Source organism: Parus major, chromosome 2 (assembly GCF_001522545.3).
Source record: "Parus major isolate Abel chromosome 2, Parus_major1.1, whole genome shotgun sequence".
In the NCBI taxonomy this organism is placed as follows: domain Eukaryota; kingdom Metazoa; phylum Chordata; class Aves; order Passeriformes; family Paridae; genus Parus; species Parus major.
Window position 1 is genome coordinate 112,918,919 of NC_031769.1, and position 26,981 is coordinate 112,945,899.

A 26,981-nucleotide genomic window follows, 5' to 3' on the forward strand; every position below is an offset into this window, starting at 1 on the left:
GGAAGAACCAACCCTCAGCTATTCTTGAAAACAGCTTCTCAAAAGCCTTTCATGTAATAGCTACACTGAGCTTCAGCAACTCTTGGGAAAACATTAGCAGTTCAGTACTGGCTAGTAGTTCACTACAGGCTTCATTTTATTTTAAGACTGAAAAAAAAAAAATAAAAGGAAGAAGGAAAAAAAAGCTCCAGATAATGTAACTTTGTCTTTCAAACAATTTCATGTATCCAGCCAAAGAGCTCTGGGAAGTTAGAGGGAACATAGAAAGAACAATTGCTCAGGGAATAGGAGGTTATAGTTAGTGTTACATAAAGTTGCTAGACAGGCTGCCAAGGTATAGCATGAGGTGGTTTGAAATGATATAATGGAAATTTTCCAGTATTAGCTTGTTCTGATGATTTTTAAGCTTCTGTTTTAACTGCTTTTCCTAAAGCAATTTGTACATAACAGCTTTCTTATTCAAGAGATCAACATTCAGTGTCTCATACAACTACACCAAAATATTTTTTAATAGCTGGAATAGTTTATGTGGGAGTAGAAAAATATTTTAGCAAGTCTACCTTGCAAGGGATTATAGGCCTTCAGAACAACTAAAGCCAGATAACCCTGTATTTAACAGAAACAGTCAAAACATGAGAAAAGCAATGGCTGAAGTACAACCCCCACAGCCTTGTTAAATAGATGTCAGAGCAATTACTGATCACAGACCAACCCAAAACTCTCAAAGACTTGACAAGAGGAGACACAGCAGAGAAGGGCTGTCCTCCTGTCACATGGGAAGGCTGCACCACCTACTGTCTCACCAGGGAGAGTTCTTGCTTGGAACCCCCTGCACTGTGAGAAACACCATTGCAGGGACTGATCAATCCAATTTACTTATTTATGGGTTCCACAACAAGCCTCCAGCAATTACAGGCATTGCACTTCCACACCAGTTAAACCCACCACCTTCACTGACTGGAAAGGGCTATAGAAAAACTATTCAAATTTTATCATGCTCCAGTCCTCCATCCTTAAGCTATTAGATAAAATCTAAGTAATATAATCAAGATTATGACTCCTTCAAATCAAGATGATCCTGTCAATCACTATTATTATTTAGGTTCTAGTTTTATGATTTTTCCTTATCTTGGTTTTGCTGATTTATAAAATCTAGAATCAGAGCTGATCAGATAGCAATGGAAAATTTTATTAAATACATTTTTTCAAAGTTTAATACAGATTTCTAGAGGAAATTCAAATTTTATTAAAACCAATTTCTTTACAAAGCCAAGTTAGCCAAAAAAATAGCAAGGAGCCAGATAAGGTTTCATTTCATTGCCTTCTTTAGTGGTTTGCTTAGTTTGGTCCCAAGAAGAGAGTCTCCAGGTCAAAACCAAAATATTAACTGAAGAACCATGCTATTTTAACTACTTAGGATTAAATTTATAAGCCATCTGATTTCTAGGAATCAGCAATGAAATAACATAACTTAAAAACATAACAAACAGCAGATGAGGGGCATCCCACTTTGCTTCAACAACACATTTATCAGTACAGAGGACCATGATACTTTACTCCAGAATTAAAATATATTTCTCAAATCACATCCCTATATCAACAGTAAAAGCACATGTCTAGACCCAAACTTTTATAGCTCAAAATTCAACACTGATTCAATTAAAGCTCTGTATTAAACATTTTTCTGTCAGCCAACATGACATTGAAGATGGCATCTAAGAGTGAGAAAGAGCTACCAACAGCTTTAAGACTACTAAAGAAGCCCAGTAAATGTGCACTTTGCTTTATTAAATATTATTCTTTTGTTTTATGAGGCAACAGTACTTGTTTTCTTGAATAGGGTGAAGCCTCTTCATTCTTCCCCCAGCCTTTTCCAAGAGGTATATTAGCAGTGGATGCTACTGTGGATTTCAGGTTAGCCAGCAAACCTCTCCTGGGTTTCTGCTGTTTTGACTCCTCTGCATAGAAATGCTTTTTCCGTTCTTCAAGCTCTCTTTGCAGGGAAGAAACTGTTTCTTCAAGCTCAAGAACACGTTTAGCCCAGTTCTGAAGACTATCCATTTCTTGATCCTATGAGGTTAAGGCTGTGTTAAGGATCTAAGCACTGCATGGTCTCCCTCATGCAGTTAATTTTCTGGTTCACATTATTTTACTAAACCCATAAACACCCTTGTTATTACCATGTCATGTGGCCATTCAGTACCCATTTCCTCTAAATTACATCACAGTAATTAAAAACCCAGCAAACTACAGGCACATAAAATCTAGTTAGAGACCAAGTCTGACTAAGAGGCTGAAGCTAAAATGCTTTGCTGCATTATGCAAAGAATTGAAGTTGTTCTAAGAACTATATAAAGGTGGCTTTCCTTTATAAAGCAAGGAAACTGGCCAAATCAAAACTCTTATGGCATAACTGCTATAAATACTGAATATATAGGAATAGAAGGGCTGAATAAATGCTTCCAGTGGGCAGAATACAGAGCTTTAAATACACTCTTAAATACACTTGCTAATCTGTGATTAACAAAATCCCCTTCCTATTAAGAATGGATAGGAAGGTAACTTCCAATTAAAAAACTTAAGTCAAATAATTTTCAGTCTCAGATTTCAACTAAAAAACTAGAAAGTAATCTAATGTTCAAAGGAAGACATCACTAAGCAATTATTATAATAACTAATCTGCAGATTACAACTGAGGCATAGATTCAAAGTGCCAAGAGTTCAAAAGTTTCAGTCTTTTTTGTTTAGGAATCTAGTTGATATCTGAGGTAAGATGCTGTAAACATGTGGAAGTCCCTGCTTTTGAGGGGAAAACATCTGTTTCTGTATTAAACAGTTTATCTGCCTGTATCTCTCATCCAGTTTGGCCACCTCTGGCAGGAGTGTCAGTATAGCTTTAAAGGCATTGATCCTTCAGCCTTGCTGCAGTAACATTTGTGCAGTGACACCTTGCTGGCCTCAGCAACATGCCTCATGATGAGTTCTAAGTAGTATTTTCTTTGCTTGACAATAATTCATGACATCTTTAGATTAGCAGGCTTTGTCAGCAGAGTTACCCTATTGATAGAGTCCATCACTTAAGTTGAAAAATGAGTTTTGTCTTACAAGATTCAGAGTCAAGCAATGATACACAAAGGCTCTGAACTCAGTTTAGGCAGTTAGGCACTGAAAAAATGCTAACATTAAAACAAATTGCTAATTTAAAAGTGGTTTTACATGCAAAAAGATGCAGAAGCATCCAGTCTAACTATAGATACAAGCCATGTTAAAGTTATTTTCAAATCATTGACTAACCTTGAGCATGATTGTGTGCTTCAGTTGACTGTTCTCTTCTGCCATTTTCCTGTAGCCTTCATTAGCTTCTAGCAGAGCTTCATTTAGTTTCTGTATTTTAAACTTCAGAGATTTTATAAGCTGAAAATAAAGCCCATGCACATGGAAGTTCAAAACAGCATTGTAATGTTTTACATTATTTTTTTTATGACTAGAACAGTGCAAACTGCAAGATCAAAGCAAGAAAGTCTGCTTCTTTCAACCTCCTATGTATCAGCTCATCATTTTAGGTGATAAAATACAGCTGGAGCATTCAAAGGTTGTTGTGTTGAAGCTACTATGATTTACAGACCTGCCAATCAATGAACAGTAGCACAGACTAAGCTACATCTGGAACAGCCTGCTCCATATCAGTAAGAGTAATTAAAAGAACACTTTTATCTCATTAACACTGTTCATGTAAAGAATTAACACAGAAGACCTCACCTTTCTGATGGGAATATTAATGGATTAAGCCTAAACCCCAAGAGGCAAAGAAATTCTGAAGCAGAAAAGTAGATGTTACTGTTAATCTACTTCTATGAAGTTGCTAAAAAATACTCACACCTTTTGTCCATGTTTAATGGCTGAATGGGAAGAAAAAAGTATTGAATTACAAGTCACACATGCACTGATCTTTGAGGCAAAGCAGAGAAAGGCACTGATAGAATCAACCGGTTTAAATCATTCTCGCTTCAGATATTGCCCAGACTCAATCTCATAATATGAACACTTTCTAGGCACACAAAACCAGCAGTAACTATAATCATAACAAGAATAAAAACCAAACTTTCACTAAAATTTGAAAGAGACATGGAAAAATTATGTAGAGCTATCAAAAACAGGAGCAGAAACCAAATGCAATGGCTATAGCATGAGACATTAAAGATGTTAAGGAAAGTTATTTTTGGAGTATTCTTTCTCAATAGAAAGGGATTTAAGTTCATTTTCCATTTACATGGTTTATTAGAACCAGCTGGAGCTATTTCTCCAATCCCTACTCATATTTGATATTAGATAAACAGCAAGACCTCTCTCTTCCCTTCTCCCCATCCTCTTTAACATGGGAAATGAGCTGTATCTTTACAAGAAGATCCCTCAAGGAATAAAAATGCATACTTAAAAATGAATGTTTTCCATAATTCCCATCTCTATATGGTATTCAGAACACAGATCTTGTTTGAAGAACAGAGCTTATTCACCTTAAGTTTAGGGTGATAGTGGAGTACTCCCAGAAGAGACTGCTTTATAAGGCACTATTTTGATTTTAGATCTAAAATCTAAACTATTACCAGATTCTGTAACTGTTCCCCTATGCAGGCAACACTTCAGGAAGAAAAGCACTGAAGTCATGGCAGCAATATTTACAATAGATTCCAACACAAGGCTAAACATACTTCCTTACTTCCAGCTCACTCCGCATTCACCATGACATGTTACAGTAGCAAATGGTTTTACAGACCAGAATAAAGCCAGAACAGTCTCTGGTAAAAGTCACCCACAGCTGAGCAAGGGTTTTTGGTTTTTTTATAAGCTCAATGCCTATTTGCAGGAATCTTCATCCTTTTGTCTACAATGCACATTGAGCCATGATAGAGTTTACTACCATTATCCCCAGATAAATATTAAGCAAGAGCTACCTCTTCCTTTTCTTCACATTGTTTCTTCAATCCTTCATTGGCCCTCTTCATTGTGCTGTCTGTAAGACCTACAGGCAAAAGAAAAGTTTATTTATACACATTACCAGAACTAAACTGAACTTTGGATACCCAGGTTACATTCCTACCTTGTTCCATGTTATTTTCAGTAGTTGGAATATCTGAGCTCAGACTTCCCAGAGCCAACAGCCTCCCTGACTGCTCATCAAGTTGCCTTTCCAACTGCAGTATTTTCCTCTCTCTATCCTAAAAAAAAAAAGGGCATGTGGTAGAGTTTGTCTGCACTTCTGCTTGATCTGATGCATTATTGCACATCCTTCAATTATACCACACACACTCATGCAATTTTAAATTATTTCACAGGTTATGGTTAGGAAATCACAGTAAGGGATAACACTCAGGTCACCAAACCATCAAGGAGGAAGTTTCTTTACACAGGAGTCAACTCTTCCAGTCTGAGGATTTCCAAACTGTATTAAAAGTAACCATATGTCAGAAAGGAAACTTTAGTGTGTCTGTGCTAAATATTGCTGCGAGTTAGCTTGCTAACTAAGGAAGAACATACTTCATAGAGCTACATTTTCATTTCAAACTCTTTTCCAGTATCTGTCAGATTGCTGGGATGGCATTTCAGAGTGAGAAATCAAGCAAGTGGCATAATCAAGAAAAGTTATTCATCTAATTCTGGTTCTCTGAAGCTGCTCGCTCAGATTCATGCTGGGCTCTCCTTTGTCAATTAACCCTTCTACATCTCAGGGATTTCAATAGTTTCTTATCTGTTTTGCTACCAAAAGCATCTTGCTCTTTGCATCTTCCCTTATGCAGCCTCTTGGCCAGTGTAAGAGCATTATTAAAATTCTTTTTGTCCACGCTAATATAGTGTATAGCTGGGATTTAACTGAACATAGAAACAGAGTCTAAGTGAGGAAAAGACAAATGTGAAGGACCTGGAAAACCAGAGGCCATTACATAATATGGTGTTGCTTGTCAGCAACTGAATGCAGAGCTGTAAAAGCAAAAACATTTATATACCACAATCTACAAGAGAAACCCACTTTCCATGCCTTGAAAGGAACCTGCCTATCCATGGAGTGTGATGTCTTATCAGTTCCAGAACAGGAGAGTGCAGTGAGAGCTCCTCTGGTGGACACCACAGCTGCTCTATTCTTCCACTAAAAACCTTTTGAAAACAAGACCTACAGGGCTCATCTGGAGCCTGGATGCACTTAACCATATATGCAGAGGTTAGAAAACTGAATTTCTGATAGCTAATCTGGCTGTATTGCAAGAGGAGTAGCAATTTACTAATGCAAATTCTGAGCAATTCTATGTTTAAGTACATTCAGGAGATTCAGTTCTCTCCTGCATCAGCTTCTTATCCTAAAATTCTCCTATCTCCTCCAGACCAGAGATGAGTTATAAGTAAAATGGCTAATATGACTAAAATAGCTATCCTATAACAAATTACCCATTACCCTTTCAGAGTAGCATTTTACTCCACATCCTATGATCCCAAAGATCTGTAGGAAACCAGACTCTTGTACACACCATTCCCTCAGGTGTTCCAATCATTGCACCACAAAGATAAAGCTGACTTGGATTTAACTGAACTGTGCCCTCAAAGATCATGAGGTTTAGTTGTATATTACAGGTGGTGACAGAGAGAAGACATCTGTATGCTCATGGTGAGCACTGAGCATAGAACAGCAAGGCTGAACTACAAGTTATTTTCCTTGTTTAGTGTTACATTCAAAATCCCAGAGTGATTCTGTTAAAGAAAAGCAAAATTTACAGTTAAGAGGCTAGAATATATTTTAATAGCAGTCAAGTCATACCTCAACTTTCTCTTGTTCAGCTAGAAATTCTTCTATGGGAACATAATGATCTTCAATTTGTTCCATTGCACACATATATGCATGTTTCTTAATGGCCTCTTTATACATTTCAAATTTGCTCTCAAGTTTTTCTTCATAACTGTCTTTCATATCTTCCAAGCGGTTGCTGAAGAGAACACATTAGTTATTTATGAAATGTTTGCATTCCAGCTATTACATTTGATTACATGTATTCAACTGTCAACATTCAAGTTATTTCTCTAATCACAAATAGTGAAACAAAAAGAAAGTGCTTTTTGCTTCTGAATTGCAATGATCCTACAGACTTACACCAAAATGTAATTTCTATTTGATATACCAAAAAAAGTTTTGTAAAAGAACACACACTTAACACCTGTGAAAAAAAAAATAAGAAAAGCTACCAACATATAGCAATAGAATTGACCACACCCATTTAGACATGATATTTGAAGCATATATCCTGGGGGTATCTTTCACTTTGGGTTTTGGTTGTTTTTTCTATTTTTCCATTTAAGTTAAATGCCAAATTTATTTTTATAGAATTATAAAATGGCCTGGGTTGGGAAGGGCCTTAAAGATCATCTAATCCTAAACTCCCTGTCATGGGGAGGGACACTTTTCATTAGACCTTTCCAACACAGCCTTTAAACAACTTCCAGGGATGGGGCATCCTCAATTTCTCTGGGCAACCTGTTCAAGTGTCTCATCACACTCACAGTAAAGAATTTTTTCATAACAACATATCTAAACCAATCTCAGTTTGAATCCACTTCCCCTTGTCCTGTCATTACATACTCTTATGAGAAGTCCCTCTCTACCTATTTATTTCAATACATTACACATTACTCCATTAAAATTTAAAAACATGCCCCAACAGTGATGCAGATCACCTCAATAGAGGAAAAAGCACCAATGCTAACTCATGTGTTTGGCCAAAGGCAACCAAACAATTTTAGAACTAGTGCAGGTGTTAAACCATAATGTGCTCAGCTGGCAACCTGGTGTTAATTTTTGTTAATGATTCAAACAGCAGGAAACTGATTTAAAGAAGAGTTAAGAGGAAGTGAATTCAACATGAAGAATCTGGACTTGAAAAAAAAAATAAATTCCTAAATTAACATCAGTGCAGGGAGCCACTGAAATTCATAAGATAGCAAACTAACTGTGGTTCATAAGTCATGCAGAGGAGCTCAGAAGAGATGTGGTTCAAACTACCTTATGCACACACATGCATATTAATATGACAGAGAGTATGTTTTGGAAAAATCAAAAGTCTCAGTGTGGTACCTTTAAGAATCTTCCACATCTGCAAAGTAGTAACAAGAAGCCAGGACAAGCTCCACTAATTACAAATTAAACAGGAAAGTTCAACAGAAAGCAGCATTCCTCTTTCATTGTAAATGTGAAGAGGCTGCTCTGTACAAGTCCAATGTTCTTTCTTCCCTTTTTTCAGACGTTTTTAAAGTGTTCAGCCCTATCTTCTCTAAAACATCAGTAGGTATGTCCTGAACATACACATATATGTTTACACATCCATATGCATGCATTTATACATGTGGAATCCCTTCAGTCTCAAAGCAGGCTGCAATATGACTTGCCTCCAGGCTTCCTCTGTTTCCAACAGCTGTTGAAACATTGCTTCTGCCATCTCTTTACGTATCTTCACCTCCAGAAGGAGCTTACTTTGCCTTTCTGCAACTACCTTCTCCTTCAAGTCCTCTGCAGCTTTCAAGAGCTCCTAAATTTAAAATATTTCAGTTTAAAAACCAAGACTGAAACACATACTGACGTGCATCTCAAGCCCATTATTCACACAGGCAGCCATCCACAGATGGCTTTTTACAAGCCTATGTTTGTGGGGGTTTGGACCAACTATTTAATAATATTTAATAAATATTTAAATATTTTCAAACATGGATTTCTACTGCAAATACATCCTGTGTCCGTCTTGATGGTGTCTGCTATCAAAAGTTTATTTCTGTTTTGACATTTAAATATTAGTTTGTATAGCATAATAACAAAGCATACTTGATTTTTCCAGTTTATTGCTACTAGAATGTATATCTTTGTTTTTAAAATGCTACATCTTAATGAATTACTGTTGTTACCAAAAAAAAAAAAAAAAGGCAAGAAAAACCTAAATTATGTTATTTTAAAGCTATGCACTGCTTCCTTAGTCATCTTGTTGGGCAATCAGTTGAATTCCAAATTTAAACTTAATTAGAAAGCCACAGGACATCCTTTCACAACTACACTGAGCTAGGCCACTCTAAGTCTAGTTAGTCTGACACTGAACAGAAACTAAAACTTCCTATTTGATGCAGCTTCCAGCACATCTCTTATGCTAAAACAATATTAGATATAATAATAGCAATTGTTTTCTTGGGTGCAGTTCTAAGTAGACATGTACTTACCTCATGACTCAGAATGGTGATGTCCACTTCCTCTTCTGCAGAGGTTTCAGTACTGTCAGCAAAGTCATCTACAGATGTGTTAGCATCAAAATGCATGATAGGTCTGCCATCACCTCCAACTAGCTTTTGTGGAAAATAACCAAAATTTTTGGGCAGGATTTTCTGGATAACCTGAAAAATCCAGAGTTAATTTGCCAATGCTGTCAATATTGCAGGTATCAGAATATCAGGAAGAAGTGGCATGAATGCATTGCTGTATTTACACAATATTTGATGATTACATGAATGCCAACAAAATCTTACATGCCTTTTAGCAGAAAAAAAAAGGAATCTGTCAATACAACATAATTCTTATATAAATATAAGATTTAAGTGCTCTAGAAAGAGTGAAAATGAAAACATTATCTGCTAGCAAACTTAGCAACCTTGTCTAGACAAGTAGTTTCTCTTCCCCTAAAATATAAGGGTTTTGGTGTAGTTTCCTGCAAAGTTAATGAAAAGCAGAAAATCCCTACAATATTTGCTCCTCCCTGAAATACTGTGACCAGGATTCAGCAATTCATGCTATTTACATAAATATTTTAATTAACTATGTCATAGGATAACATATCAGAGAAGTTTGTCTCCACAGTACACACTTATAACAAAAGTCATACCTGAAGAGAATTAGAAAAATCTTCCTCTCTGAGATCATTTTAGACCTGCTATTAAAGATTTGTAATACCACATCAGAGCTAATCTGTGGCTCCAGAATACAAAGATTACTCTGTTTCTGCCATGAACCACAGCATAGCCCTCCATCCTACTCCCTGCAAGAAGCAGCTTCAGGGAACTTGAATGAGGTTAAGGCCAAACATCAACCCTAAGTCCTGAATTTAATAGGAGATTGAGACAGGAGCAGAATGAGGCCCCCAAGGAGGAAATGGTCACTGACCTGCTACAGCACATAGACACACACAAGTCTATGGGGCTGGGTGGGATCTACCCAAGGGTAGAGGAGGAATCTACCCAAGGAGATGGAGGAAAAGCTTGACAAGACACTTTGTTATTATTAATTACTTGCATTTAGCCAAATAGGAACAATACAGTTGCAAAAGATGTCATTTAGGCTACAAAATAAGATGATTCTCCTTTTACTACCACCAAGTGTCCAAGAAGTTGTGAACAACTCATCCTGTGCAACAAATGTTTAACTGCACTCAGGTTAAGTAATTCATCCAAAGTTTGAATTGAAATCCTGCATTTGCTCAGATATAGGGTATAAATCAGTCACATCTGAAAGTGCCCTGTGTTTTACACAGAATATCAGTGGTGTAGAACTGAACAGCAAGACACCTGCAGTTGTCTTCTTACCACAAATAGGTTTGAAGATGGGCAAGACTACTAGAAGCCTTTTAGAGAGAAGCTGCATGCAGAGCTAATATGATGAGTCAAGAATCCAAATCATACTCAAATCCATACAACTTGATCACTTCATAAATCATTAGTAACAAAACACAAAAAAACCCAAAAAAACCCCAAAAACAAACAAACAGAGCAGAATAGCAGAGAAAGTAGATACACTCTTACCTGTCTGGCTATAGCTGAAAATTTCATTACATGCAGTGTTTCATCATATGTGGAAGTATGCTGATTAATGTTTACAATCATACAAGCTTTGCCTTTCCCACAAAAAAATGGCTGAAACAGACGAGTCAATTTACTCTCTCTGAATGGAATATAGCTTGGCTTCATCCTGAGGGAGGGAAAAAACTTAAAATTGTGAAACAAAATAAAAATTGTGGGCTATTGTAGCTTACCTTAATTTTGTTTCTCTTTCAGGAAAGAGAACCAGTAAAACGCTTACGTTTAAGCCTAAGTTATTTCACATCAAAAAGCAAGGTCTTTCCTGGATTTTATAGGCTCTTTCCAACAAACTGAACTATTTAGAAGTAAAAGTAGCATAGTGTCTGCATCACAGTTCCCTAGTGTTCTACAGCAGATAGTGGAACAAGCCAAAAGCTCAGTACAGGTCATCTATCAGCTGCCTGATGAATCTACCTGTATAATTTGCAGGTGGAAGGCAAGAAGACAAAACTAGAGCTTTGTACACAAAATGTGTTGTTCATATACATACACTAAAAATCATTTGGTAGTTTGCTGCAAATTGCCCTTTTTTTTGCTCTCTACAAACACCAGCTATGGAGAAAATGTTCTTTTTGGGTATTCCAGTGACAACTATAATAAAGACTTAAGAGTTTGTAGATTTCTGTTTTTCTCTGTGCAAACTGCTTGCAGAAACATAGAGGTATATTTAGTGTTTCCACCTAAAACTTGACATAAATAACTTGTCACTTACTTTGGGTTTTGATTTTGCTTCAGAGCTGCAATGCACTTTCCAAGGATGTGAAGAGAATTATTAATATTTCCTGCTTCTTTAAGTCTGTCTCCAAAGACATGTGTTTTATTACACCTCTCTGAACCAGCCAAGTCACAGAAAGACAACCTGCATGAAAGAGTTACCAGAACACACACATGAAGTCCTTCCCAGCTCACCTTAGAGCTCTTTGCTTGGCTATAGCAATTATGTGCTACTAAAATCAGACCACTGAATTGTCCCTCATGGCACAATAAGTTATAATCAGAAAATCATCGTGGATAATCAAGGAATTCAATAAATTTTACTTCCTAATAGGAAAGATGTTGAAATACAGGAAGCTCTGGAAACTGGATAATTTATGTCACCAAACCATTACTGACTTACACATAAATTTGTTTAAATAAAATAATTCGTAAGACCATAACCTTTCATACAGCTGAAGTAAGTCCCATACAAATTGTTAAGGCACGTATTTCAAAATGTATGAAAGCCCTATGTTCTTTCTAGCACAAGATGAAAAGTTTTTTTCTTCCATAAGCAACATACAAACTCTGCCATTTACCTAACAGCTGCTGCAAGCTTTGCCAGGGGGTACACTATGACAGAATAGCAAAAAAGTATGGATGCAGTCATTTTCTCAAGTTATCTTTTCTTAAGGGTATTTATCACTGTAACATCTGACATTTAAAAGTGTTATCTCACAGTGAGGTGTATTTATTACTCTCTGTGCTCAGCAGAGACGAGAGAAATCAGTAGGAGCTAGGGCTGAACTAAAACATTCTGTTACAGGCTGTCTTCATTTTTCTGTATCAAGCTAAATTAATCAGAATTAAAAAAAAAAAAAGACATACCATCCCAAAGAAAAAGCTATCTAAATGGCTCCAGGCCAGAAGATTAGGCTGCTTCCTCTACACTATAAAAGAGCAGAGACTTAAGTGTAAGGACTTAACACTGCTCTCACAGGGTGCACTTACATTAGCATTTCATATTAATGGAGAACAATTTTTAAGCAAATCATTTGATGATCCCCTCTTACTGTACATTGGACCATGGAGCAGACTAGAGACCATGTCACCAGCATTCTTTTGGGATGATGGATCTTAATTTGCATTCTAGGAGCAGACCAAATGTGTTGTCACAAACATTCCACCCATAAAGTCTAGTCTGGTCCTAGAGTGGAAAGACAGACTGGCATAACTTGCACCTTGGGCCTTCAGCACCAGCTGCTGCCCTCCAGTTGTAGAGATCACCCTCTGTCAGCCAGACACTTGAATTCTGCTTCCCAGGACATATAGTCTGGTGCTGCATAGTCTTACTCTGCTATCACCTCCCCATTATGTGAGACAATACACATTTTACTCAATTTACTGACAGAGTTGCTCCAGCAAAAACCTTAGAGACAGGAAAACACTTCTATGCTTGTCCCTGTTGAGCTTCCAGTCAGTTCATATGCTCAGTAGAGTTCTGATTTCCTTCTCAACTCTCAGAGAATTTTTATTTTTTTTAATTAGGAAGCTCACCAGTTTGGCATGCTTACACCTTATTAATTTTTCCAAAATATTTACATTATTGGTAATCACATGGAGCATTCACTTACTCAGATACTCCAAGAACACGTGGTTGATGCTCATCAGTTAGCTTGAGTAGCCTGATGGAAAATATACTGTGACTGGAATGGAAAGAAGTCCTTTTTAATAATCAGTTATGAAAATTAAGCAGTCACTGAAGCAAAGTAAAATTTTTATGCTACAGAAAGCTCAGTGCTGAAGAAAGGAAAGTAATTAATTCACTAGTTACCTTAATACAGTAGTTACTTTTGCAATGCATTCATTAAGTAGCAAAAAACAGCAATAAAAAGCTGTATTTTATGATTTTTTATTTCTTTCCACACAGGAAAAGGAAAAATATCACATGCAGCCTACAAACCATCTTGGAGAAAAAAAAACTAAGCCAGTTCACTAAAGTCTACAGATCAAAAGATGAGTAGTCATGAAGCCACTTCATATAGAAAACCTTAGGCAGTATCTGAACTCAGCAAATCTGAAGGATTAACTTAGAAACAAATGGTGGGGAGAAGGGAATAAGGTCAAGTTTTACAGTCCTGTAATTTTGCCTACTTCAATATGTACAGTTACTTGTTTGGTTTTGAAATAATCCTGTTTTCCAGAGAAGTTGAATTTGTAACACTTGAAAATCCAGTAACTCTGGTTTAGACAACAATTTACACAGGCAGAGGACATGCTGTCTAAATCTAAAGAGAAGTCACAAAACCAGAAGTGCCCAGTTTTTCTGATTCATCAGGAAGCACAAACTTCTTTAGTATATACCTTAAGCAGTGGGCATTCTAAGCATAAAGCTCTGTAAGAGGAACATGAAATGTAACAGCAGCTGTCTTTAGCTACTACAGAACAACACAATTCTTGCTTTTTAGAGGAAAAAGTAGGCATAGTAACACTATGATTGCATTAGCTATAAATAAAACAATGCCCTTCCATACTTAAAGGACAAATTATTAAGATGTCATTAAAATCAAGAAAGGAGGTGTTTTCAATAGAGATTATACAACCTTCTCTATTTCCTCTCACTCCATCAAAAGTCAGATTCTCCCTGATCCCTGTCTAGAGCTGGGTAAAACTCTAGGAGTTTAATTCTTTAAGATACCAAGTAAGCTCAGCTTGAACACATCAATCTAAAAACATCTAGAAAATCTAGCAGCACTGCAAGATATCACATGAATTGCTCCTTCCTATATCCCCTAATGACAGGAGCCAGGTTTCCAAGAATTATACTGCCAGTTATGAAAAATTAACCAGCTTTTCCTTCAACTTCCTCACACAGCCATTCTCACTCAGCACCATAAGCATTTGCTAAGATGCATAGCCCTGTTGGCACTCAAAAATGAATATTATTCCATCTTTTTGGTTGTCCAAAAGACACGTATAGCAACCTGAATCCAGCTACTATTAGTTACAGAGCCTCTCCTAGTTTTCCTTCAGAGAGAATTTCATGACAAAACCAGAATAATCAAGGGATGTATTAAACTATTATTGAAGAGTGGTTTATTACACACATATTTTAATTCCCCTCCCTTCCCCTCAAAATGGACAGGGTATGCTTATAATTAGAGGGACAAACCTTCTACTTGATTGCTCATTCATTCTAGTACAGGCAAAGCTTCGGTTCTTGTTTCCTATTTTTAGAAGTCTGCAGGCTTCTTCAGGGCTCTGAACATTAATCCACTTCAAATCTGCAAAAAGAGATCTTTTACATACGTTTCTGATCATCAGAGAAATTCTGTGAAACTGCCTACCTCATAAAACAGTATTATTACCTTTAATGTAAAAATTTCCTCCTTGATCCTCACAAATTCTTAAAACTCTGCGCCTTTGAGTTTTTGATGTAGATAAAATATTTAATAGGTCGTACACATACTCATTATAAATTTCACAAAAGGAAATCCACACAGATGCCTGTGTTCTTTGGTGCATATTAGTCCTTTGAATGTCAGGTGGAACCAAGCTCTTCTCTGCTAACCCAAAACAGAGGAAGAATTCAAAGATCAACTCATTGACAGATTTTAAATCAGTATATAGAATCTTCTAAAAGGACCTATAGAATCTGCTAAAAGGAGAAGGCTTAGATACATCTGTGTTGTACAGTTAGATACACATGGATGACTTTAGCTTTATCCAAAATGTTCAAACTTCTCAGCAGTCATCTGCTACAAGAATATGCCCAAATTCTAAGCTGATGGCCTCACTTCACAGACTTTCAGCAGTTTATACACTATATTTGCAAAACAGTCTCCCCCTTCCCCCAAAAAGGGGTGAAACTATTAAAATATTTTTATATAGTTGCCCTTTCTCCAGAGGAAAGGGACAAATATTTGGTGAAAACCTATATATATTTACTTTGCAGTATAATACAGCGATTTTTTTTTATCCACTGGTAGCTACCCACTAGTATTTCTTAATTCATATTATGTTTTACCCCCACACAACAGTTTTCCACTTTACCTAGTGAGTTAGAAGGGTGATTGTCTGAAGTACAGCTAGAAGAATCCAACTTTGCATCACAGAAATTCGGTACAGTATTTGAGATGCTCTCTGCCTCCTTGAGAAAATAAGAGACTGTTAAATCCACATCCACAGATGATCAGAGAAGCAGGAGTTAAAAATTACAGCAATAACATTATTTAAGAACTGAATATTGAAGTAGTATTACGTGTTAGGCCATCCTTACTCTGGCTGAAGGTGAAATGTTTTTAATAACACTGAACTATAATCAATAAACGCTCTTTCTGTCACATGAATTATTGCTTGCTGCTACTCCCAGCAACCAATTTTGGTGGCCAGTTGCTGCTAACACTGGAGACTTAACTTCAGAGTCCTAGGAGGGAAAGGATTCTGTCAGACTGCAGCAGCCCAGAATGCCTTTATGAGCTATTGACCAAATCTGAGCAGTGCTTCAGTCATCCAAAAGAACTGGAAAAACTTCCTCCAGGAGTAACTGCCAAGGTGGTAGTACTTAAGTTATGATAAACCAACACTGTATGTTGCTTTAATTCAGGCTGAACTAAAAGGCCATGAAAAATAGACAACAGCATGATTTCTTTAAGTACACACATTTGCTGAATTTCTTTACATCAACAGAATTGTTTTAAACCTGCCAAGATTCACCAAAGCACTGCCTTGAAGCTACCTCTGGAAAAACTAATGTAACAAGGTAGCAACTCCCACTAGAGTCCAGCATCTTTACATACTACTTCTCCATATTTTATTGGCTCCTATGAACTAGGACATTCACTCTGATTTCTCTTTCCTGAGAGAGGGTCATCCTGCAGTAGAAGGGAACAGATCCAGAGAAGCAAACCTTAGTGTTAGAGCTATTCAAATGCAGCACTAACTTATGATGGATTAACTACTGGTGCCAATGTTTCCCACTTGGGATATCCAAACCAGAATTCTTACAGAGAGGGACAAAGCCATACTTTGAGATCTTCCATTTTAAAGATAAATAGCATAGAATAGAATGATTACAAAATCATGCAAGTGACCACTTTGCAAAAGATGCACAGTCTATATGACTGTGCTTCTTGAGCACTAGAAGTCTAACCACAGCAGGGATGCTATTTATTGTTTGTGAAGTGCCAAGCAGGATGTGGGACTGACACACACAGCATCTCATCTATGCATGTCAAAAATGCAGTGGAATTTAGAAAACCCAGTACCACATCACTTGTGCATGTGGTAAGTTTTTGTAAAGTTATTGTGAGAAAACGGAATGAATTAACTGTTGCTACACTGCTCTTCAAAAGATATACAGAAAAAAGCATCAAGGTGACTGCCTAAAAAACAAGTAGGAACAGGAACTGACTTTGTTTGCCAACAACAGAAGCTGACATGTAATAGAAAATACAAGAACAAGTGAGAATATGAATGCACATAAAGCATCTTTTAATCCAGTAAAAAACAGTATTTAATCCCATTAAGATGAAAAGTAAAGGGAAGGAAAGAGAGGGTATGAGCCATGCTAAGCAAGAGTTGTTGCAGCAGTACTGCATACAGAACAGACAGTAGGACATTAAGTGATGCAGTAACTCAGCAGAGAAAACAATGAAAGGAACAGCAAACTCTTTCTGTATGACAAGTAAACTGAGCCTGGAAAACGAGCCTACAGAAATCCATGTCAACCAAAGCCAAGCCCACCAAACTGTATCTGCTCTCAGATTACAGCTTGAGAGAGCATCCAAACAGTGATGCTATTCATGCAGAAGCTATCAAGAAGCACAGCTTCAGAACTGGGGATCACTGAGCTATCTCCTATGGAAACGTTGTAATACATCAACAAGGTCCTGTCATGTAATAGTTTCCTGGTTCATTTTTACCTGTCCTTCCTGATGGTGGAGTGCTGCTCTCTTTTCACTGCAGTGCATCAGCATCTAGATCACCTACTGCAACATTCAGTTACTGAGCTATAAGTCAAACTGTGATTTAACAGAAGGAAATACTTTAATGGAGTTATCTTGAAAATAAGATACTGACTTTTTGCTCCAGAGACCCTGGGCTCCTGCTTGCTCCTCTTTTCAAGGCTGCAGGTTCCATAAAATTTTTAAAGGTATTTACTTACTATACTCCTAACCATCTCAACTTTTAAGACCCCCTCATTCTCTCTGAGCATGCAAATACACAGAGACTCTTTCAAAATAAATATGTAATCTTTCAGATCTTTCAGATTTTTCATCCGAGATATTTCCTCAAGAGTTAACCAGACTCAGACTAAACAAAGTTTTGGGTTGCACAGTTTAAATTAAGCAACAGAATTTAGAGTAGAACTTTACATATGAATTTGAGTCATAGAAGGGTATTTTTTCAGGGTTGACTGGAGTACTTCAACAAGGTTACTACTAAAGACCACAAGAAAAGAAAACAAATCATTGTTTCTATACATCCCAGAACTAATTTATAGTTCCTTTGAATGATAAGCAGCTGAGCCTACTCCATTCTGGGATTAGGGGCACAGAAACAGTTCAGAGAAAATGTTCTGAACAAAAGGAATCTGACAGCAAACTGCAACTGGACTTAAAAGTATAAAATAGTCCCAAATGGTGAGACAGTTTTTTGCTGTAGAAACAGAAACTACTGGATAATAATAACAAGAGTGCGCCACAGGAAAGACTTCTCTATTCTACCTACAGTTTTCAGAGACCAGCCTTAGTCACATACTATCCCCTAAGGCAGACAGAAATCCTTTTAGGATATTCATTTTGTGGCATCTCACTTCACTTGCTGAATCAGAAAGTTTCTTTATGAAGTTACATAAGTCACAGGTTTATAAACTTTCATCTGCCTCAAGACTGTCTTCCACCAAAAGGAACTCTCTCTGCCCTCTTCATTGCCTCTGCTAAGACAGTGCCATCATCTCTCCTGAGCTAGTACAAGCATTTGAATGACTGCACCAAGATCTAGCCTTAAAGAGCCCAACCTTAAAGAAAGCTGCTTAACAAGAACCAGGTTTTAGATAGGTCATGTAGCTCTCAAACTTTTCAAAGGCTATGTTACCACAGTGTCAGAAGTGCTTCCCCCTAAAGAGGGGGCTTCTCTCTAAAAATTGAGATTTGGCTTTGTGATGGTTTTTCGTTTGAACTGTGTGCTGCACAAAGTTCTTCCAGTTTACCCTGAGCTCCAAAACTGGCCAATTGTCTTATTATTCCAAGGTTTACCAAGTACATATACTTTAGATTTTTACAGATAAAGAATCAATAGTGGAATAAAGACTTTTAAAACTTCCTGTCTGACAGAACAGCTTTAAGAAGCATTTGGTCACTGACCTCTTTCAGTGATGCAAGAATAGCAGTTTTTAAGGCTTCTTCTTGCTTAACTTGTTCATCTTCTAGTTTCTTAACATCATTGCTCAAATATGGTTTGAAGTTCATCTTCGGGTAATGTCTTCCTCTTATGTGGTTAAAAATCACATCAAGTGAACGAGGTAAAATACCAAGATCTTTTGAAGTCCCTTAAAAATATTTAAAAATTAAGTGTAGACATTCATGTAAGCTTGTCATTGGATTTTACTTGGTTTTTATACATGCAAATATTTTATACCTTGGATAGTGAATGTCTTGCCTGCGTTTGTAACTCCATAAGTAAACACCAGTCCATTCACTCCATTAACATATCCTCTTACAATATCTTTCATTGAGCCTTCAAAAAATTCACTCTGAGTAGTTTCTGGTCCAAAGACCTAGGATAAGGGGAAGAAAAAGAAAAAAAAGAGTGGCAAATGGCACAAAGAAGTTTAATAAGGCAAAATATTAAGTACTGATTAGAAATTACTAATTTTTCAGAACAAACTGGGTAGGAGACACCAGCTTAATTTCCTGTCTTGCCTGAACACCTTCTGATTCAATATTTTCTGTTGGGTTCTCACAGGATGCCTGCTTAATTCTGAGAGGCACTCAGGCTTGCACTCATTTTTGAATATTTTCCTACTCCTAAAATAAACTGCTCAGAATTCTATTGGGCACATGCTGTTCAGTGGATACTTTCAAGAGCTCTGCCAGTGATGTAAATCTCCCTCCTCACTCTTCACCAGTCACCCACAACTGATGAGAAAATCAGCATTATAATGGTCTAAATAACTCAATCCCTGGAACTGTTTGTCTTTTGGTACTGTAAGAACAAGACTTTTTGCAGTAGGCAAAGTTAAGAAATTTGCTTTCAGTATAGAAAGTTTAAGCAGTTAAGCTGCTATTCTTTCAAAAGGAAGTTACTAAATACATGCTTACATAAATTCCTACAAACATAAGGTTTCCTGTAACACTTCCGAGATAAAAGCATCTGCAGGAACAGCAGAACCACAAAGTTTGTGCCTACAAGAAGTTTCTGTAACATCTAATCAAAGAAAACCACAGACCTGCCAAAGAAGCTTTCTTGTCTCATCTAATAGGCACCTCCATTGTAATACAGCTTTCCTGACAGCTTATCAGTAATTATTAAGCACTTTTTAAAAAAAAAAAAAAAATAGGCAAGTACCACCACATGCTATTAAAAGAAGAAAAATCACATTGCATGACATAATACAAAATTCAACTTTCATTAGATGAAAAAAAAAACAAAACCAAGAATTTGAAATAATTTGGCCTACCTGAGAAAAGGTGAAGCTGTGCACAGCATGACCAATCCCTCTTTCACTGTTTTTCATTGCAGAAGACTCTTTGGGTGCATTAAGAATTACTGTCTGGGCATCTTCAATAGTTACACAACTCTTAAAAAACAAAACAAAGTAAACCAAAACAAGACACGAAATTATTCAGGAAGAAAGCTATCTGAACAAAACAAAAAACCAACACCCACTCCAACAATCCCACAAAATCCTTTTGTCTTCACCCATTTACCAGAGCTACAAAAAGTCTCACAATGTACATATATCATCTTGAGGCATGTCACTACAGAGATATTCACTTCACATGAAAGCCAGAGTATAACCAGAGAGCCAAAGTCAAGGCAATCCTCTGGGATTTTCTAAGAGATAAAAACTTTTACTAGCATTCCTTCCAGCAACTTTTCCTTGGGAACACTTTCTAAACCCTCATATTTTGTGATTGTGAGTTGCAATCACTACAAAAACAAAATTAGAAATCGACTGGTTTTCCATATCAGTCATTTTCAGTGTGAAACAGACTAAGAGAATAATTAACAAAGCAAAGTCTGAAGTATTATCCTTTGACTGATAAATAGCTTACCAGTAATGAAAGCGAATTAGTTTCAAGAAATTTGATTGTTATTTCTTGAGTAAATAAAGGTGAAATACAATTACCAAACACTCACTAGCTAGATAAAGGTAGGATGCAGTGTTAAAGGAAAATTCATTTTATACCAGATTTGCTACCAAAGAAGCAAAGTGAACTCCCAGTATAGCTTAATGATATCTTGATGCATCATCTAAAAGGACTGACTGTAACTTAATCTGACATTTATGTTCAGAGACTGGCCAGAACTTCTAAAACAAATAATCCATGTGTGGTACATACACAGGAACTGCTGTTGTTCCTAGGAGCCTCACTTAACAAGTCTGATTATTGATATAGAAGATCTATGCCAATAATTAACTGGTACAGACCTTACAGCAGCCTACAATTTGCTCGTGAAGAAACAAGAATAGGCAGGCACTGATCTCTTCCCTCTGGTGACCAGTGAGAAGATATGAAGGAATAACCTGAAGTTGTGTCAGGGGAGGTTTACTTTGGAAATTAGAAAAAGGTTCTTCACCCAGAGGGTGGTTGCACACTGGAACAGGCTCCCCAGGGAAGGGGGTCACAGCACTAAGCATGACAGAGTTCAAGAAGCATTTAGACGGCACTCTCAGGGCACATGGTCTGACTTGGGGATGTCCCTGCATGGATGTCCTCACTATGCCAGGATCTGAACCTATATAGTCTTTAACATTTCTCCCACATCACCAGTGACAGGAATGCAGGTCAGATGTACTAAACCCTAGAGAGCTACAGAATAATCCAGGATCTGCAGCATCAGCTGCCACCAACCTCACAGAAGCCTATAGTGTAGAGGCTCAGAGTAGTCAGATCTGCAGAGATGGAAGCCAACTGGTAACAATTCACTCCACTTGTCTCCCCCAACTAACCCTGCAGGTAAGTTGGCAGGAGCTGGTCTATTTCTGGCACTGTACACAAAATTTATATCCAAAAAACACAACTTCCTGCTTTCCCACAGACTGACTCTGGACAGTCGCTGGCAGGAGTACAGAATTTCACCCAGAGTTCTTAAGCTTTATTTCCATACATCATTATCTCTATAAACATCAACTGATCAGTTAACCAGTTGATTGTCTTTGTTTAAAGCATCAGCCTCCAGCTATAAGAAATAGATCTTGGGTTCTACTTTTTCTTTTTGTGCCACATATTAGGAACAAGGGTGCTTTCCTGAAAATTATGCATAGCAGGGAGGAATAAAGGACCTAAAAATTAAATTGACCCATTTGATTTAAAGATTAGGAAGTAAGGTTTATTTGACTGTTTTGTGTAGGTTTCTTTCATTTGTTACAAAGCATTTCCTTCTTGGACTAAGGTGGTAGTAAAGAAAGTAGAAAACACTGAAAATGTTGAAAATCTTTCAATCATTCTGTTTTTGAAGGCTGAGGAAAAAGAATTAATCCCATGCAAAACAGATTATACATATTATATTATTAATTATATTGTAATAGGTTGGAAGTTCAACTATTTCAGCCTGAACAACATGAAAACAAAAAAATTAGTACAAACTTCAATGTTCACTTTTTTCCTCCCTGCTTTTAAGAAATGTCTCACTCCAAAGAGGAATGTACTAAACAACTCATGAAACAATTTGATTTTGCAAATCAGTTTACACTTGGAGCCAGCTCAGACTGTGGAATTTACCAAACTGGAAGCACTGGAGAAGTACACACTATTCCAGGAGAGCTGACTACACAAAGGCAAAGGGAAGTTTGAGTGAAAGAAAATGTATTGAGAAAATGTAAAAGAATTATCCAAGTGAAAATGATAGAGGTTCCATCTCTGGCAGATCAAAAGCAAGAATGCATTTTTAAACAGCAGTTTGCAAGAAGCAAACAAGGACTAATATTAAATTCTTCTTAGATCTCTTCAAGATGACCTCTCTTCACTCAGAAAACCGGCCAGATAAGGGCTGAGAGATGTGATATAGAGACCTCGTCCTCCAAAGACAGCTAAAGGAACTCTTTGCATTGGTCATTACAATGAGGGGAAGGGGAACACTTCTAAATATTTGTACATGTGTGCATAAATTCTGAAGCATCTGAATCTGACACAGTAGAGGTTTTGACAGGCTGAGCAGAAAGTCACTAGGATGAGGAAGGAGGTTATTCAAGCATTTCAAAGAAACTAAATGGTCAGATACTCCAGTTATACCTTGAATTGCATAATCTCTTCCATGGAACTCCGTTGTATCTTGAGCACTACAGAGTTGACACCAATTCTTAAATAACATACCCAGTGGAAATTTGAAGAGCCACAGGTGTTCATGTCCATACCATACAAATCATTAGAAGTTGGAGGATGGAAAAAAAAATAATTTGCATCTATCCAGATGCCAAATAAATCCATGTGAGGGCAGTACATGGCTTACGTAAAAGAAAGTTTTGCCTTACAATACTATGTGCTGTTCAGGGGAGAAGAAAAACATTATTTCATAGTTTTACAACGAACCTGGGAGTCATGGCTTTCAAGCTCTGCTATAGAAAAGGGCCTCACTCTCAAGAAGACTTTCAAAGGCTCATATACCTATTCATTAAAAAGAAGAGACAAAACACAGTTATAATTGCCACTTTTAAAACAGAACAGCCCAAAATCATATCAGAATACATATCTGATAGTGTTTCCTATTTTATATTAATGTCGCACATTTTCTTTTAATGTCAAGTTCAGACTCTAAGCCTTTATTTGCTTCTTTACCTTCTACTGTCCTTAAGTAACCCTTTTTTGTGTGTGTGTCCCCTCCACTCCTCTCCCTTTAGCATTCTTTCATGACAAAGCCAGTAGTTTGATTTTAAAAGAGCGCACTGTCAGAGGCACAAACTGCAGTGCTTCCACCTTCTGGTCTCCTGCTGTACTGAATTCAAACTGTGCTAGTCTAACAGCTGCTACATAATCCTGCACTTTCATTTTGTATGGAACATGTTCTAACACTGACTGACACATTCTTAGCCTCAAGAGACCACCTCTTTACCACCATCCAGGCACCAGACCCTCATCTTCCTCACAGTAACAAGCAGGCAGCTGTTCTCAGTTACTCAGGTGGCCTTTTCCATCCCCCAACCATTACCCAACAGTCTCCCCACCCAGGTAGAGCAATAATAGCAGCGAGCATTTCAGAGGGGTCCCAGCACTCCCTCCTTTCTCAAGGAGCTTCAGTTTTTACTTTGGCAACGTTTCCTTCAGCACATGGATTTACTCTCCACAGCCCTGTCATGACCAGCACTAATCAGAGAAAATGAAGTCACCTGAGGAAAAGTCACCCAGGAAACATATCCCTCTAAAAAAAACATAGTCGGGTACATACTCTTCTGCTCGAGCACAGCAGGGCATTATAGATTTTTATTTCCAAGCACCTAATGAGTTTTCACATCAAGGACCCATGTATTTTTAAAGCTTATTAAAAAGAACAGTACAGTCTCATTACATTTAAATTGCAATTACTGAAGTCCTTTACTTTTTTTTTTTCTCAGAGTATAGCATCTCATCGTGTAGCATTAACCATGTATCTGCATTTGGTGCAGGCTATGATCTGTGTGAGAACAGTAAGAAATAAGCAGGAGACTCAAACACATCTCAGGGGCGGAGTACAGCAGCTCTCACCAAAGAAAGATTTGTTAAAGCTTAAAAAGAACCCCAAAATCCACTAAAAAAACAACCCAGCACCACCAGAAGACACTCTGTAAGACCAATCCACACCTGCTGTTCCTCTGTATTAGACAATACTGTTGACTCCAAGGGTGAAGGTTTACCCTCTACACTCAGAAAAGAAAGCGATTCCAACACATCACACACTTCCGTGAAAACATAGCTTTTCCCCTCATCAGCCATCGTTCTCTGCAAAGGAACTTGGAAGGAAAGGAATAAATATATATATATATAAACAAAAACCCATCATTTTCTCAGACAACGGGCAAAAATACACACGGAGCAAAACAAAGATGGGGCCAGCTCGTATGCAATAAACAATCGCTTCCGAAGAAGACAGGGTAATCTAGAGGTTTGGGGAGTACAACCTTTAAAAAAAAAAAAAATAAAAACCTGGCAGGTTATACTAAGAAACACTCAAGGGAAGGTGCGCTAACAGCCTCAGCTGGGGACTGCTCTCATCCAGCTGCAGCCCCCTCCCCGGCAGTCTGAGCACCCGCGGCCAGCCGGGCTCAGAGCGATCCCCGCCGCCGAGGCCGCCGAGCCCCGCTCGCCCTTCACGGCAGCGCCGCTACCTTGGCGCGCGCGGGAAGCCACGAGCCGGGCCCGCCCGGGCGGGGCATTTTGGGTGGGGAGGCGGGCGCTGATTGGCCGAGCGCGAGAGGGAGGCGGGCGGTGATTGGCCGAGCGCGGGGGAGCGGGGGGGGAGCACGGGCAGAGCTCCCTGCGCCCGGCAGGGGGCGCCGCCGCACAGCGCACGGCAGTGGAGCCGCCGGCTCGTGAGGGAGGGAGTGGGGGGGAACGGGGGAACCGGGATGGAGCGGAGCGAGCGGGACGGAGCAGCGTGTGCTCCAGACGCAGGGCTTGCTTATCGTCCTCAATAAGGCACGGCGGTAAAGAAGAGGTTTGGTCCGACAGCCGGGCGGCCAGAGGAGGAGGATGTTTTGCCTGACAGAAGGGGAGGAGGAGGGGCGGGGAGACGCGGGTACCTTAATGTTTCCATCCGAGCGAGTTATATAAAGTTAGCGTGGGTGTTGTGTAACCGTTCCGGCACGGCCGCCGTGTAGAAGCAGAGAACGAAGTAGAAAATAAATAAAATCGCGGAACGTGCGAAAGGCAGGAGTGTGCAGGCCAGGGACGGCGTGCCGCGGGGAAGGCGGGATGAGCCTGGAGCAGCTCCGTGGCAGCGCCTTCCCGGTAACAAATGTAAAGCCCTCCTGTGTCAGCCGGCCTGTTCACTCCCTAGGCGGGCAGCAGTATTTCTGCACCCAGGAATAAAGGTAAAGTTGCATCTGTGTTTATGGGTAAGTTGGAGATGAGTGAAAAGATGACAGAGGAAATTGGTCCTTGAAGTGCCACAGCTGAAAGAAGACCTGTGGGACTTCAGCTCGTTTAGGTGTGTGTCAGAGGTACAGGCAGATGTCAGCAGACACAAAACTCTTCCAGACGAGTTTTGACCAACAGGGAAAAACCAAAGGCAGAAATGGTGTCAAACCCAGCCAGCCTTGCCTGCATCCCTCTAAGTGCTCTCAGTCACAGGGCTACTCTGCTAGAAGGAAGACAATACTTGTGTGCAAGTAACTTTTATCAGTGAGTGTATCCTATCTCCATGTGCTATTTGTTTGCCCATTTATTTCTGTAAAGAGCAGCCCATATAATACAAATAATTTTAAAATTACAGCTAGAAGTATTTGTCAGGCAGCTTCTATTTGTGGCATATTACCAGAAATAGGCTTTAAGGAAGACACAGGTGTTTTGTGTTGGGGGGTATTTTCCATTCTGCTCAGTTATTTCTCAAGGAAGTAGGCTTGACACAATCTGTTCACATTAACTGGCCTCCCTTTCACCAAAGCTCCCAAGCCTACCAAATGGAGGGTCAGAATCCTTGTAAGGCCTTAAATTTAAGGAAATTGAAGGCCCCTTGTATCTCTTGATTAAGAAAGCTCAAGCTTTGGTCAGTTTTAGGTCTTAGAAAACATAAACAGGACCTGAAGCTGCTTGCAGAGAAGCAGCACTGCTTGTTTTAATTAGAATTCAAGTTCTCTCTGATGCTTGAAGCAGCAGCAACCCGATCCTTAATGGATTAAACAAAAATGTTTTTTGTAACTGGGGTTTTGGTTTTGTTGGCTGAAGTATTAATCACAGCTCCTTTGAGACTTAAAAGCAGCAATAAAAATGGCTGTTTTGTTGCTTTACATATGAAGCTTACTCCGAACACTAATATCTATGGAAATCTAAACCTGACAAGACAACTAAGTAGTTCCATAGCTCAGTTTTGTGATTCTACATGCATGTCAAAATAAACTTGTTAAATTCAATGTGTTCACAAATTTTGAAGTTTTGTAACTAGCACCCCCAGGATCCTTTGATTGTGAGACACATTGGGGGGGCAGGGCGGGGAAATCAAAATAAGCTAAGCTTTAGCTCAGTCTTGCACAGCAAGAACCAAGAATTGAAAATTTGGTA

General features: G+C 38.4%; 1 protein-coding gene across 2 annotated transcripts; it reads right to left on the bottom strand.

Annotated features, from left to right (window-relative positions):
* Nucleotides 1-8: 8 nt before the first annotated feature.
* On the bottom strand, nt 9-25,051 carry LOC107200242 (kinesin-like protein KIF20A). 2 transcript variants are annotated; one of them, XM_015618449.3, is made up of 19 exons: nt 24,909-25,051; nt 24,567-24,715; nt 23,322-23,396; nt 20,246-20,365; nt 19,204-19,342; nt 18,930-19,114; nt 15,616-15,712; nt 14,931-15,128; nt 14,735-14,846; nt 13,197-13,268; nt 11,579-11,725; nt 10,810-10,975; nt 9,241-9,411; nt 8,425-8,564; nt 6,806-6,971; nt 5,099-5,216; nt 4,953-5,020; nt 3,295-3,414; nt 9-2,070 (listed from the first exon to the last, which is right to left on the bottom strand). In XM_015618449.3, exons 2-19 carry the CDS (start codon nt 24,696-24,698, stop codon nt 1,795-1,797), a joined length of 2,502 nt encoding a protein of 833 aa, XP_015473935.1. In that variant the 5' UTR covers nt 24,699-24,715; nt 24,909-25,051; the 3' UTR covers nt 9-1,794. The 2 variants fall into 2 exon arrangements, with proteins under 2 accessions (XP_015473935.1, XP_033368155.1); XM_033512264.1 differs by having other exon boundaries at nt 14,931-15,125; nt 24,909-25,050.
* Between the last annotated feature and the right edge of the window lie 1,930 nt (nt 25,052-26,981).

Bases quoted from the DNA above. Each gene is read 5' to 3' on its own strand.
- LOC107200242 (XM_015618449.3), bottom strand. From the start codon at position 24,698: ATGGCTGATGAGGGGAAAAGCTATGTTTTCACGGAAGTGTGTGATGTG. The intron at 15,129-15,615 runs GTAAAGTGGAAA...GTTTTGGGTTAG, and splicing joins TCACCCTTCTAACTCACTAG to CAGAGAAGAGCTTGGTTCCA. The intron at 5,021-5,098 runs GTAGGAATGTAA...TTTTGCCTGTAG, and splicing joins TGAAAATAACATGGAACAAG to GTCTTACAGACAGCACAATG.